Raw genomic sequence first — 14,941 nt, forward strand, 5'->3', positions numbered from 1 at the left:
CCCATGGACTATAGCCCTCCGGGCTCTTCTGTCCATGGGATTCTTCAGGCAAGACTGGAGTGGGCTGCCATTCCAGGGAAGCTTCCCGACCCAGGAATTGAACCCAGGTTTCTTGCATTGTAGGTAGATTCTTTTCCAAGACCTGTATAAATTAGAGTTTCATATAAAACAGATACACGTGTGAAAAAAGTTACTCATGTATATATAGTACTGCTGAGAATGGCTAACATTAGTTCTATACACAGGGATAGGTATTTAAGAAAGCATAGTTTATAAAATTTTATGGCAAATGTTGATATGGAAAGAAGTGGACTAATTACATTGACTAATGACAAGGCCCAGATAAACCAGAGAAAGAGTCAAAGGTAAACCACATATATTGTTCAGGAGATCAGCTGATGAAAAGAAGAAAGACAAGCAGAAATGGACTATCATTATTTTGATAACGGGCTGAGAGAAGCTGAATTAGGAGGGACACTGTAGCTTGAGCATCAGAAAATGCCCTGAGTGCCATTTAACCTAAAACTGAAGCACAGGCTCAAAAAATCAGGACTACCTACTTCTTTGTAACTAAAGAAAAAGTGATATAGCCTGGTAGTAGGGGAGAGATGATGAAAAAGTGACTGGCAATAGAAATAGGGTGGAAGGAGGAGTAAAAGCATTTTCACCACCTTCGTCAAAGAAAGTAGTCAAAAGGTCCATACTTCCAATTTTAAGACCAGTAAGTACTGGGAATGTAATGTACAAAAAAAAAAAAAAAAAATGACCACTATAGTGAACACTGCTGTATGGTATGCCTGAACATGGCTAAGAGACTAAATCCTAAAAGTTCTCATCACAAAGAAAACATTTGTTCTTCTTTTTTTAATATCTGTATGAGATGATAGATATTAATTAAACACGCTATGGTAATCACTTCACAATATATGGATGCCAAGTTATTCTGCTGTACTTCTTGAAGTTGTATGAAAGTGAAAGTGTTAGTCGCTCAGTTGACTCTCGGCGACCCTGTGGACTGCAGCCCACCAGGCTCCTCTGTCCACAGATTTCTCAGGCAAGAATAGTGAAATGGGTTGCTATTTCCTTCTCCAGGGGATCCTCCCAACCCAGGGATCGAACCAAGGTCTCCTCCATTGCAGGCAGATTCTTTACTGGCTGAGTCACCAGGGTATCCCTGGTGAAGATATATAGTGCTGTATATTAATTATAGTTCAATAAAATTGAAAGAAAAAATGTTGAAACCCAACTTAATAGTATGTTCAACTTTCCCCAAAGCCACTAATGTAGGGCTCATACTGTACCAGGGGTTGTTTTAAGGAATTTTATTGTTATTATCGTATTTACAGGCAGTTATAAATGCACAGACTTGAGCCAGACTGCTCCTGAGCTTAGATCTCAAGCTCTGGCTATCATTTGCTGTGTGACAATGAGCAAGTAGCATAACCTCACTGTGTCTGTGTGCCCTCATCTGTATTAAGGTGCTATCTAGAGTGTCTACTTCATTAGAATAACTGTAAGAATTAAATAAGTCAATGAATAAACGAATATAAGATGTTAGAAACAGTGCTTAGTATGTGTGTGAAAGTCGCTCAATTGTGTCTGACTCTTTGCGGACCCCATGGACTATACGGTCCATAGAGTTCTCCAGGCCAGAATACTGGAGTGGGTAGCCACAGGATCCCCTTCTCCAGGGGATCTTCCCAACCCAGGGATTGAACTCAGGACTCCCGCATTGCGGGTGGATTCTTTACCAGCTTAGCCACCAGAGAAGCCCCATAGTAATGACTAAACAAGTGCTTTGCTTTTTGCAAATTAAAGCACTATAGAGTTTAAAGACTCTTTCAATCAATTAAAAAAAAACACATATTAAATCCAAAAAAATAACAAATGTTTGCTATTATTCAATCCTTGACGATGTTTGTTCATTTTAAATTAAAACAAAAGTTTTTTACTAGATTTATTTCCCAGGTGACCCAATGGTAAAGAATCCACCTGCCAGCACAGAAGACACAGGAGACATGGGTTCAATCACTGGGTTGGGAAGATTCCCTGAAGGAGGAAATGGCAACCCATTCTATTATTCTTGCCTGGAGAATCCCATGGACAGAGGAGCCTGGTGGGCTTCAGCCCATGGGATTGCAAAGAGTCAGACACAACTGAGCAAGAATGCAACTAAACTTTAATTCAAAGGAAATACATAGAATGTTGGATTATAATGTTTAACTTTCCATTATTTTATAGAATAATTATTTATTTTTATGCTATTTATAAGAATACAACTACTCTCAAGCAGTACGTACCGCTCAAAGGGAGGCGCAGTGTAAACTGAAAAAATTCAAAATCGGACACGACTGAGCAACTGAACTGACTGAGGGAAAAAAGCAACGTTTTTCTCTTAAATCCTTTCCATTTTAATCCTTGGTAAATTTTTATTTCTCTCCCTTCTCATTCAAGGGTGGCTTTCTTTGCTAAAATTACGATGTTTATTTGCATAATAACAAGGATAGAAATGATCATGAATGAAAGAGTAAGAGAAAAATAGGTTTTTAACATCCTCTAAATGTTTAGAAGCTCTAATAAACTCTCTCTCTTCTTCCAGTATATACTTTAAATTAGAAAGAAAGGGATTGCCAAGATGATAAGTTGCCTAAAAACATACTTAGGAGGGGATCAGGCAAAGAAAGGACACATTATTACAAACATCAGATTTAGTGAGAAAGTCACAGAAGCTAGGTATCTCTTGTTTAAGGTATGAGGAGTTTAAACAAACTTTTGAGATAATATTTAAACAAACAGGAAGTTGAAATCAAGAGGCTTTTCCTTTCTTACAAAGTAGCTTGAGGGTAATTTATGCAAATAAAATGAAGCATTTTATAGTTTTGTTTATTGAAGCTAATATATTCATTTTTTTTTATTATTGCCTCTTTTAACTTATTCAATAGTTAGTTTAAATAATCACTAACAAACTTTGTTGGCATCTCCATCAGCTCACTCCCAGTGAAATCATAACATGAAAAACGGAGGAAGGTGAGTAGGGTCCCATGTCCTCTGTCCTGGCAGTGGAGAAGGATCCCACTGATCCAGGGTTCATCTCCAGCTCAGGCCTTAGCTTCCACTATTTTGGAGCCTGTATCTTTCACTTCAGCCATCTTCTATTCTTGTTTCTCGCTCATTTTCTTCTGCCTTTCCTTCCTCTTGCACAGAAAACTCTTCTCCTTTCAAAATTCTGCTAATCCTCTATGACCCTTTTGTCTCTTATTATCTCAAAAGACTATCTGGGTAACCTGATGTAGGAATATGTCTCTTTTTTTCTCATCATTAGTGCCCATAATATTCACTACTTATATCATAATGTGCTTACATTACTTCAGTAATTTGATGATGTCATTTTGTTATGTGCTATTATTTTTATTAACTGTTTCATGAGCAATCTTAAAATGTCAAGGAAAAATTCTTTGCTTCCTTTTTAAAATCTGGTAAATTTTCTCAGAGAAGGCAATGGTAACCCACTCCAGTACTCTTGCATGGAAAACCCATGGATGGAGGAGCCTGGTAGGCTGCAGTCCATAGGGTCGCTAGGAGTTGGACACAACTGAGCGACTTCACTTTCCCTTTTCACTTTCATGCATTGGAGAAGGAAATGGCAACCCACTCCAGTGTTCTTGCCTGGAGAATCCCAGGGACAGGGGAGCCTGGTGGGCTGCAGTCTATGGGGTCCCACAGAGTTGGACATGACTGAAGCGACTTAGCAGCAGCAAATTTTCTCCTACTGGGTAAATGTTTATTGCTTTTCTTATCTTGGCTGTCTGAAGGTTGATAAGTAGATACTGTCTTGATTATAATATCCCTTTTCTGTTGGAATCCTGACTGGTAGACTGTGTTACCTTATAATAGATAAGAGGGAAGTGAAAAATCAGAATATACACACAGATACAGATAAGGATTCAGCATGTGCATGCTCAATCGTTCAGTTGTGTTCCACTCTTCCTGACCCCATGGACAGAGTCAGCCCACCAGGCTTCTTCGTCCATGGGATTCTCCAGGCAAGAATACTGGAGTGGGTTGCCATGCCCTTCTCCAGAGGATTTTCCCAACCTAGGGATCAAACCCATGTCTCTTGAGCCTCCTAAAGAAAACAGAACAATGAAATAAACTAAGATCAGTCCATTTTGTTCCACTGTTGAAATACGTTCTGGAAAGATATTGGAAAGAGAAAGATTGTTATCGATGAAATGTGAGAAGATTAAGATATAATGTGTCTTTTAGACAGCGGATACTAAAGCTATATAGGAGTTGTTGCTGGTGGTTAGTAGCTCAGTCATGTTTGACTCTTTTGTGACCCGATGAAATGTAGCTCGCCAGGCTCCTCTGTCCATGGGATTTCCCAGGCAAGAATACTGGAGTGGGTTGTCATTTCCCTCTCCAGGGGATCTTCCTGGCCCAGGGATCAAACCCAAGTCTCCTGCATTGGCAGGCAGATTCTTTACCATCTGAGCCACCTGGGAAGCCTATATAGGGGTATATGTGAGAAAATTGGCTCTGATTTTTAGGGGTTAATATCCTGCTTTACTCCATCACTCCCTAAAAAGAGAATTTAATAAACACTTATGTGCTTATGTATTACCATAGAGCACTCTTGACCTTACCTACATTTTGTTTTCAAAAATACTTTGAGTCAGATCTTGTTATAGCTCAAGAAAATAGCAATTCTTACATGAAGGTTCTTCAGGTTCTTAAAGTCCCCGTCTTTGATCTCAGTTATTTTGTTGTTTTGCAGGTCCAGCAGCGCAGTATCAGGAGGAAGGTCTTTTGGTACTTTTTCCAGACCTAGAAGGAGAGAAAAAGCAACACGCAGTCATTAGAAAGGGACACGTGACCACAGAGTCACAAAGAATGTGTTTACAAAGACATTAGTATTTCAGTGATAGTTTTCCACTATCATATTTGTCTTCTTCTAGGAATTATATTCTAAAGGAGATCAGTCCTGGGTGTTGGAAGGAATGATGCTAAAGCTGAAACTCCAGTATTTTGGCCACCTCATGTGAAGAGTTGACTCATTGGAAAAGACTCTGATGCTGGGAGGGATTGGGGGCAGGAGGAGAAGGGGACGACAGAGGATGAGATGGCTGGATGGCATCACCGACTCAATGGACCTGAGTCTGAGTGAACTCCGGGAGTTGGTGATGGACAGGGAGGCCTGGCGTGCTGCGATTCATGGGGTCGCGAAGAGTCGGACACGACTGAGCGACTAAGCTGAACCGAACTGAGGAATTATACCAACTGTTGTTTAAAATATCTGCTTTACCTTTTCTAACAAAGTCAAAGGGTTTATTTAAAAAAAATCATAAACAGAGCAAACTATTTACCCATGTAATGATTCTTTTGCATAAAATAAAAATTAAGATTTTTGCCAGGTATGGTTCAAATGTCTCAGTACACAATGTGTTTCACCTCATTGTTCTTATTTTATAGTCATTTCTTTGATAAGTGTTAAGTGGGAGTGATTTGTAAATCTATACCTTTCTATATAAACATGCTTTCAGTAGACAACTTTAACCACATCATCAAATATTCTTTTGATAAACTTAGCACTATCACAGATCTACACATAAAATTTAAATTATGTGAATATGTAACCATGCTGTTGTGTCAACAACTTGAAAATTTATTCAAACTCTTGGGAGAATGGTTCTTTCAGTTTTAAATCACAAAACAGTATCAATTTTATGACTATTAATCAGAATAAAATGAATAAAATTTGTGATTCTAACTTCTCTAAAGTGTATTATACAAAGCATTACCTTCAGACTTAAATTTGGATCTAAATAACTGAGGTTTTAGTTTATAAATGTAAATACATTGAAAAACTAAATGTTCTATGGCATTAAAGAAACATTTTCATAGTCATTCCACTAGTTGTATAAGGATAAATTGCTTTTATTCAAAAGGTATGGCATTTAAAATAAATTATCATGCTGAATGTTAATGGAGATAATATTAAACTATGAGGCCTTTTGCCTTGCTTTGTTCCATGGGCTTTGTCCCATATTAATATAAGATGATACTTTATTAACTCAAATTCATACGATCATTTTCATATTAATATTTTAAGATTGTATAACAAATCAGAAATGCTTTTTAACCTCTTCTGAAAGTTTATATCTGAAACTTGAAGTGCTGAAGATCATTCTTTCATTCATTCAATAAAGGCTTATTGAATATTTTTAGACATCATTAATTTATTAGGCAGGCCCTGCCTGAGGATATAGCAGGCACAAGATAGAAATTGCCCAAATTCTCATGGAAAAAAGAATTCAATCTACAGTTTTCAATTAAAAGGAAAATTACAACAGAGTATTTAATAACTAGGTTGGAAAGATATCTTTTTGATTTTTATTATATATAAGCATATGAAGGTAGATTATCAAGGGTACCATATTTCTATCTTCATATGTCCTTGGAAATTACAGAAAATGTATCTGAAATCACCAACTTCTAATTTCTTTCCAAAGAATTTTTCACATTATCACTGATCTGATGATAGTGGGAAAAAGTCTATAGTTTCCAATTCAGTGGTCAGCTATGGTTATAAATTTGAATATCAAAATGCAGGTGATTCTGCACATGCATAAATATATTCTAAGAACTAACTACAGAAATAGTTCACAGAAGAATAACAGAAATGAAGTGTTTTCAGTGACAAACAGCAAGCCACAGAACAGCTACCTTGTAGCAGGATATTTAACTGTACTATATACTCATGATCATTGCCATTTTCAGAAATGTCAGTTTGTTAATTTCATGCAATTAAAGAGTGTCAGACTTCTGCCAAATCTTTGATAATTAGTGTTCTTTAACGAAGAAAAGACACGTTTCCTTTCATTTGGAAAAAAGTTACTGCCTACATTTTATTATTACTTCATGCGCTTCTTTGTCCAAGTCTTAATTCCCGCTTTTGCTTACTTTTATACATTGTTGAATGTGAATTCTAGTGTTCAGTGTCAAAGTTGCCTTAACAGTTGTTCAGTGCCAAAGTGCAGGTTCATTTCAGATGTGGACAAAAAATGATATATCTGGATGGCTGATCATTTTGATTATGTTGTCAATCTAGAATATTATAATAACAAGACCTACGTGGGGTGAATTATATACATTGTTCCCCTGATGATTTGCCACAGAAAAAAATCAGGTTTGTGGCTTTTGCAGCTTAGTTGTTAGAGAGTCATCTTAATGATTAAAATCATAACCCTACAATCTCTGAATTGCTAGAAAATTCATATTCATAAGTCTTTTGAGAGACTTAACAGATTTGTGTTCTATTATTAAAACTTTATATTTACATAGCTTTACAATTTATAAAAAATGAAAATACGTTACCTCATTAATCTCACAGCAACCAAATGAAATAGGTAAGGCACTATGAAAATTTCGTTTTTTCGGATGATTTTTAGAAAAAGTTAGTTGACATGAACGAGCTCATGTAACTGGGGTGACAAAATGCAGATGAAAAAACTATTTCTTGGTTTCCAACAGGATATTGTTTTTTTCCTGTCATCCCTATTCGTATCCCTAACAAGAACTGTTCTGACATCAGACTCAGTAACATACTGAAAAGGGCTAGACGGGCATCAGAGTGCCAAGTGAGCTCACTCAGAAATTACAGGAAGAATAGGAAGGGGAAATAATCCTAGATACGTATTCTTAGAATGTCACAAAGGGAAGGACCATTAAATATCAGCTAGTCTTTGATTCCTAAATGCTGATCAGGTAGACTCTATGATGATGTTCTTATTAGTCTGTGTCAAAATCAGAAACCTATAGGGAAATTTGGTTAGTTTTGATATAAATTACCAGATACACACATATATGTGCACACACACCTTTGTGAGGATAGCTCCTGCCTCCATTTAAAATAGACCTTCTTTTTAAAAAGCAATTATTTGGCTGCTCCAGGTCTTAGTTGGAAACTCGGGATCCTACATATTCTTATTCAATACACACTTGTCCAACCCCATTGAAAGATGGAGTCAAATTCTTCTCCCTTCAAATTTGGCATGGCCTTATGATGTCTCTCAGAACCAAGGGGCTGTGGCGAAGGTGACATGGCATGACTTTTGGAACTAGGTCAGAAAAGGCTGTTTCTACCCAATTCTTCTGGCATGCTTGCTCTGGGGACAGTGTGGGGTCATGTAAGTTGAGTCTGTCTACGATGAGACCACTGAGTTGGTGAGGCAACCTGAAGACACTCCAGATGACAGAAGAGCTGAGCTCCCAGGCAACAGCAGCACCAACTGTCAGTCACTCGAGTGAGCTGTCTTGAGCTGACCCAGACTGGGTCAGCCTCACCACGATTACGGCCTCAGCCAACATGCATGTGTGCTAAGTCACATCTGACTCTGTGACCCTATGGACCATAGCCCGCCAGGCTCCTCTGTCCATGGGGTTCTCCAGGCAACAATACTGGAGTGGGTTGCCATGCCCTCCTCCAGGGGATCTTCCCGCCCCAGGGATGGAACCACACCTCTTATATCTCCTACACTGGCAGATGGGTTCTTTACCACTAGCGCCATCTGGGAAACCATGGCCACCTGACTGCAAATGCCTAAGAGACCGCAAGGGAGAGCAGCCTTCTAAGACCTGCTCAAATTTTCTGTAGCTTAAATTATGAGCAAATAAAATTATTTTTAAGTAACTAAGTTTTGAGGTAATATTTATTCAGAATAGTAACAGGAACAAAGTGGTTTCCTAAATCCAATTATTTTTCAATAAGCATTCTTTAATAGAATTCTAAATCTTCTGTTAAAATGCAATTGTTTTCAAGGCTAAACTGAATTATTTAGTTGCTCTTCCAAATTCAGTAAAGGAAACTTTATCTTCTTTAAAATTGGGTTATTAATTAAAATAAATAAAACTCTATTTAAGACATTACCAGGAAATCATTTCTGAAATAAATGCAAATAAGAATTGTATTTTTAAGAAGTGTATTTTTTTTTTCTAGTTGTCTCGGTGATGAATGGTATTGTTGTGCTAGTAAATTTCAGCAATCTGGTAAACATCATGTTGGACAAAGGCCAGGATGTCCTAAAATACCATGCCTTTTTTGTTGTTCTCTGACCTGTGGCAGGGGTCCAAACTGCAAGATTTATTCTCGTTGACTTCCAACACTTTTTAAATATTTCTGTCTCCAGTGTAATAATCAAGACAATGGTGATACACTTAGTTTTGACACATGACCAGTATAATATAATGGAGTCCCAGATCCATCAAAAAACATTTCTGCTAAAGGCATGCACGTTTCCTTCTTCTCTTAAAAATGGTAATTTAACACTGATGGCAGTTGGATTCAGAAATACTAAAACTTCCCTTTAATTTAATTCTCTTTCCAAATAACTTAAGGAAAGTTTGAGCTTCCTGATTCTGAGTGTGTGTGTGTGTGTGTGTGTGTGTGTGTGTGTGTGTGTGTGTATGCTCAGCTGTGTCCAACTGTTTGGGACCCCGTGGACTGTATCCTGCCAGGCTTGTCTGTCCATGAGATCTTTCTAGGCAAGAATACTGGAACAGGTTGCCATTTCCTTCTCCAGGGGATATTCCTGACCCAGGGATCAAACTCGCATCTCCTACATTGGCAGGCAGGCTCTACCCCTGAGCCACCTGGAAACCTACTCCTGGTTCTATGTGTGTGTCAGTCGTTCAGTCATGTTCTACTCTTTGCAACTCCTTGCACTGTAGCTTTCCAGGCTCCTCTGTCCAGGGAATTCTCCAGGCAAGAATACTGGAGTGGGTTGCCAGTCCCTTTCCCGGGGGATCTTCCTGACCCGGGGATTGAACCCAGGTCTCCCACATTGCCGGCAGATTCTTTACCCCTGAGCCACCAGGGAAGCCCACTCCTGGTTCAACAGTCATCCTCAAAAAGAATAAGAAAGGAAACACTACAGTTTCATGACTCCTAATTTCTAGGCAGTCATGTTCTATCCTGTTTCCAGCTTGATAGAGTCAAGAAAATAAAATTAAGCACTCATTCAAGCACTAAGGCATGTATATGTTAATTTATTCATATCAAGCATTTACTGATGTTTGAGAACCTACCAAGTATAACTTTTTGGAGTGGAGGGCCAAAAGATAAATTATCACCATGCTTTACTTCTGGTAGGGAAAGTAGATATTTATTTTTATATAACAATCTAATTACATTTTGTTTGGTTGGTTTTATTTTTTTATTTTTTGTGTCATGCTGTGTATGTAGCATGTGGGATCTTAGTTCCCAGACCAGGGATTGAACTCTTGCCCCTGCTTTGGAAGCACAGTCTTAACCACTGGACCACCAGGGAAGTCCCAGAAAGTAGATATTTAAATAGGTGATTAAAGGTAATGAATAATTATCATCTATTTAAATGTAATTAATTGATTATTGTAGTCATCAAGGCAAATAAAGATTACAGTGAAAACATGGAAGTAGACAAGATGAAATAATTGCCTGAAAACCATCTTCAGACTAAGTCAAGGGTTAATTGAATCTTGAGTGTTACAGTATAGCTGCTACAGGGCTTCTTCCTTTTATTAAGACTGGATTGCAAACTGAGTTAATTCTCCTTTGTGCCTATTTTCAAAGAAATATCTAATTTTCTCGCTACTCTTTTGAAGGAGAAAATTAAGATTAGAGAGTCTTCTGCATTTCCTCTTTCATCCAGGAAATTGATATTCTGGCTAACCTACTCCCATCCTGTCCTCTGGAGCCAGGAATGATCTTCCAGAGGAGAATGCATCACAGCTGCAGTCTAACCAAATGCCTTGATCCCACACAGCTGCCTCCTTCTCCCCTCTGGGACTAAGAAGGAAACCAGGGATATGTTAGTTGTCAGTCAGATCAAGGAGACAGATGCTTCCTTTGGCCTTCTCTGACTCCTCTCTTCCTTCTCTTTAACCCCTTGAGTCAGAGGCTTTGGTTATCTGGATCATACCTGAATATTCCTCTTGCTCTACTCCTACCCCAAACTACTTTAGGCAACCAATGGGCATGCTCCGTGCACAGCCTCCTGTGTGTGCCACATCTTAGAGATACTCTTTCGATGCATTTGAAACTCTGAATGAGGGTCATCCCTCACCCCTGCTGATGTGAAGCTAGATATAAATTATGAAAGCAACTAAGCCTCCAGCATTCTCTCTGACCCTTGACAAAGAGGACTAATTTATTCTTCCAAGATGATTTCACAGAAGAACTCTAATGGTTCATTTACCTCATACATAAGGTTTGCTTCTAAAAAAACAGTTTCCCCTTAGATGTTGTGGATCTAAGTACCAAGTGGTGACCACTAACAAAATTTTCCTAATTGAAGCAAAATGATTTTAAAAAGAAGTAAACTATGCAATTCAAAGGGCTGTACATTTTCCTGAGATTTTAGACAAGTAAAATATTATTTGCATCATGAGGTACATTTTAAGAACATTAGTTATTCATAATGCTTTTGCCTGGAAAAATAAAATGTTCCACCTTCTGGCCTCTTCTTTAGAGGGCTAACTATATAGGTTGTGAATCATTTATGATTATAAAATAGCCGAACACTTTATTGTTCTCTAAATTGGTTTGGTTCTCAACCAAACCAATTTAGTTCAAAGGAATAGTCTTTGGAGAATACTATTTTGATAATTATATTAATTTGATAATTATACAATTTTCTAATTTTTGCCTATTTATATTTGGTTGTGATATGGCTTTCTTTGGGGGAGGAGGGGAGAAAAGGTGCTATTTTGTATCCAGCTTGGCAAGCCATATACTTAGTGTTTCTTAATTTCATATAAAAATAAAAACCATATAGCCATGAAATTAAAAGATGCTTACTCCTTGGAAGGAAAGTTATGACCAACCTAGATGGCATATTCAAAGGCAGAGACATTACTCTGCCAACAAAGGTCCATCTAGTCAAGGCTATAGTTTTTCCAGTGGTCATGTATGGATGTGAGAGTTGGACTGTGAAGAAAGCTGAGCACTGAACAATTGATGCTTTTGAACTATGGTGTTGGAGAAGACTCTTGAGAGTCCCTTGGACTGCAAGGAGATCCACCCAATCCATTCTAAAGGAGATCAGCCCTGGGTGTTCTTTGGAAGGAATGATGCTGAAGCTGAAACTCCAGTACTTTGGCCACCTCATGAGAAGAGCTGACTCATTGGAAAAGACTCTGATGCTGGGAGGGATTGGGAGCAGGAGAAGAAGAGGACGACAGAGGATGGGATGGCTGGATGGCATCACCGACTCGATGGATGTGAGTTTGAGTGAACTCTGGGAGTTGGTGATGGACAGGGAGGCCTGGCGTGCTGTGATTCATGGGGTCACAAAGAGTCGGACACGACTGAGAGACTGAACTGAACTGATGAGCAATAGCCTCATGTTATTAGCTTACTTAAGTAGTAAACTGGACATAACATTTACTATGAAAAATATTTTGTATAAATATTTTCTATTCTTACCTAATGAAGTAAGAGATATTCCCATTTATCCAGTGAGGAGACAGGCTTTGAAAGTTTCAAAGTTACAGGTCTCAGTCTCCATGTTAGTCACTCAATCGTGTCCAACTCTTTGCGACCCCCCCATGGACTGTAGCTTACCAGGCTCCTCTGTCCATGGGATTCTCCAGGCAAGAATATTGGAGTGGGTTGCCATTTCCTTCTCCAGGGGATCTTCCCAACCCAGGTATCAAACCCAGGTCTCCTATATTGCAGGCAGATTCATTGCTGTCTGAACCACCATAAATGGTAAAGCTGAATTTGAGTCCAGATGTTGAACTTCATAACCCAGGATCTTTCCATGATCAAGTGTTTTTAAGGGTATTTCAAGTCTTTTGAAAGTTGTTTATAATAAAAATTTTAATAAACATTGCTTTAATTTGGAAGAATAGTCAAAAGCAATACTTATGCTTATTTCACCAGTTAGAGCTGATCTGTCTTTAATAAATGAGATGAAAGTACCAAATAATGCTTCTTGGTGACACTTGATCCAAAGATGAATGGCTGGGCCAAAGAGTACATAAGTAAGGGAACCGTCTTCCCTTAAGGTACTAGGTACGTAAAATAAAGCATCTTTTCAAAAGATCTGACAAGAATGAGTTACATTGTGGGTTTCTTATTTTAAGGAAATCCATAGGTTTCTGAATTTGCTAACCCTACATTTATTTTTATATTGATATTTTTATAAATGCTATAATTATGAGTATATTTTTATGCCTTAAGAGGCTAGATAATGAAAAGAATATATGTGTCTCATAAAATTATGGTTCAAATTACAAATTAAATACAAGCTCAGCCACATAATTTGGTCAATATCAATGGAGAATTCATAACTTTCTTAGGCTAAAATATATGTTTACTTTTTCAATCCCCCATGCTCTAGAAAAACATATGATAATACTATTCAGATAAGTTGGAACTAGGAACTAAAATAGTCAATGGGTCTTCTTGAACACTTCAAGCTTCCCATGGGCTGATTATTCATTTTTCATTTCACAGTTTTTACATCTCAGCTTTGAAAGAACTGTTTAATGATATGTTGTTTAACTTTGTCAGAAATACTTCTTACTGCAAAATAATCAGACATTTTAATAAGAAATGTTTGCTTACATTAAACACTGTTTGGATAATAAGATGACAAAGCACTATTATCCTTCAACACTGAAGCTCCTCCCTGTTCATTAAAAGCTCTGGTAAAAATAATCCTTAAGAAAACATTAATTGTTTATATGATAAGCATTCACATTTCTTATCCCAAAGTGCACTGTCTTTTTTCTTTGCTTACCAACTGAAGAACAACAAATGATAATAATTCAAGCTTCATGTTCAGCTCACTAGAGAATTTAAAAAATAAACTGCATTGCCTTTATTTTAGGTTTCCCAGGTGGCGCTAGTGGTAAAGAACCCACCTGACAATGCAAGACCCCTGGGTCAGGAAGATCCCCTGGAGGAGGGCATGGCAACCCACCCAGTATTCTTGCCTGGAGAATCCCATGGACAGAGGAGCCTGGCAGGCTACAGTTCATAGGGTTTCAAAGAGTTGAACACTACTGAAGTGACTTAGCATGCATGCTTTTACTATGAATGAAATTGTCCACTTCTTTGCTTTTTCTTATGCTTCTTTCATTTTTACTCCATGTAATCATCACACAGGAAAAACCTATTGAACCTCTACTATGGGCCAGGTACTTCACACAGATAGTAAGATCTTTAGGACTGTGATTTCTTTGCAGATAAAAATGTTAAGACTCTGAACAGCTTACCATGATCATAAAGGGAGCAGAGGCTATGTTGTCGTTGAAAATGTGAATGCAGTGTTTTCTTTAAAGGCAAGTGGATTGCTTTTCTTTTTAAAAAACGTATTTTCTGTTATAGAAATACCTGACCAATTTTTGAATATGTGTTTAACTACTCATCTGTGAAATTAAAAAAAATAATAAAAGTAACTTGTATGAGACCATTCATTGCTCACTGGAACTCAGGGCTCCTCTTCAAACATGGCTCCCCAAAATGAATCATTATTTCAATCTCAGCTACTTCTTCTGTAAATAAGATCATTAAGCCCAAAGGAATACTGTATTCTCTGAAATCTTAGAGAAAAAGATAACTTGGAAAACTTTCTCATTTGAAAACAACACAAAATAAACAAAACAATCTCAAGGGCAACCAAGAAACTGTATCACGAAACAGCCACATCAATGACTTTATGTTTCCTAAGGTTACATTTTTCTGTTTAGTTTTGAACAATAGGCTTGGGAAATTTTCATGATAGACAATTAATAAACTGTCCCAATGCTTTCATCAGAGTCAAGATTTATGAGTTATTTATCAAGAAAGCAAAGTAAAACTATATGGAAAAAAATAAAACTTCAGCGAAGTGACTGGACCCATCCTCCTTAAAAATATCAACTCTATTGTTGACAATATACGTAGTGAGGGGTA

The 14,941-nt window shown here is 37.7% G+C and overlaps 1 protein-coding gene across 3 annotated transcripts in view; it reads right to left on the reverse strand.

Moving 5' to 3' along the window:
* The window catches only part of DCN (decorin), a 38,759-nt gene that overhangs the window by 17,769 nt on the left and 6,049 nt on the right, over positions 1 to 14,941 (reverse strand). For all 3 annotated transcript variants that reach the window (XM_061415730.1, XM_061415733.1, XM_061415731.1), the window contains exon 3: positions 4,715 to 4,827. In XM_061415730.1, the coding sequence (XP_061271714.1) occupies positions 4,715 to 4,827 (113 nt within the window). The remainder of the gene's footprint in view (positions 1 to 4,714; positions 4,828 to 14,941) is intronic.

The sequence above is a fragment of the Bos javanicus genome, chromosome 5, assembly GCF_032452875.1.
Source record: "Bos javanicus breed banteng chromosome 5, ARS-OSU_banteng_1.0, whole genome shotgun sequence".
In the NCBI taxonomy this organism is placed as follows: domain Eukaryota; kingdom Metazoa; phylum Chordata; class Mammalia; order Artiodactyla; family Bovidae; genus Bos; species Bos javanicus.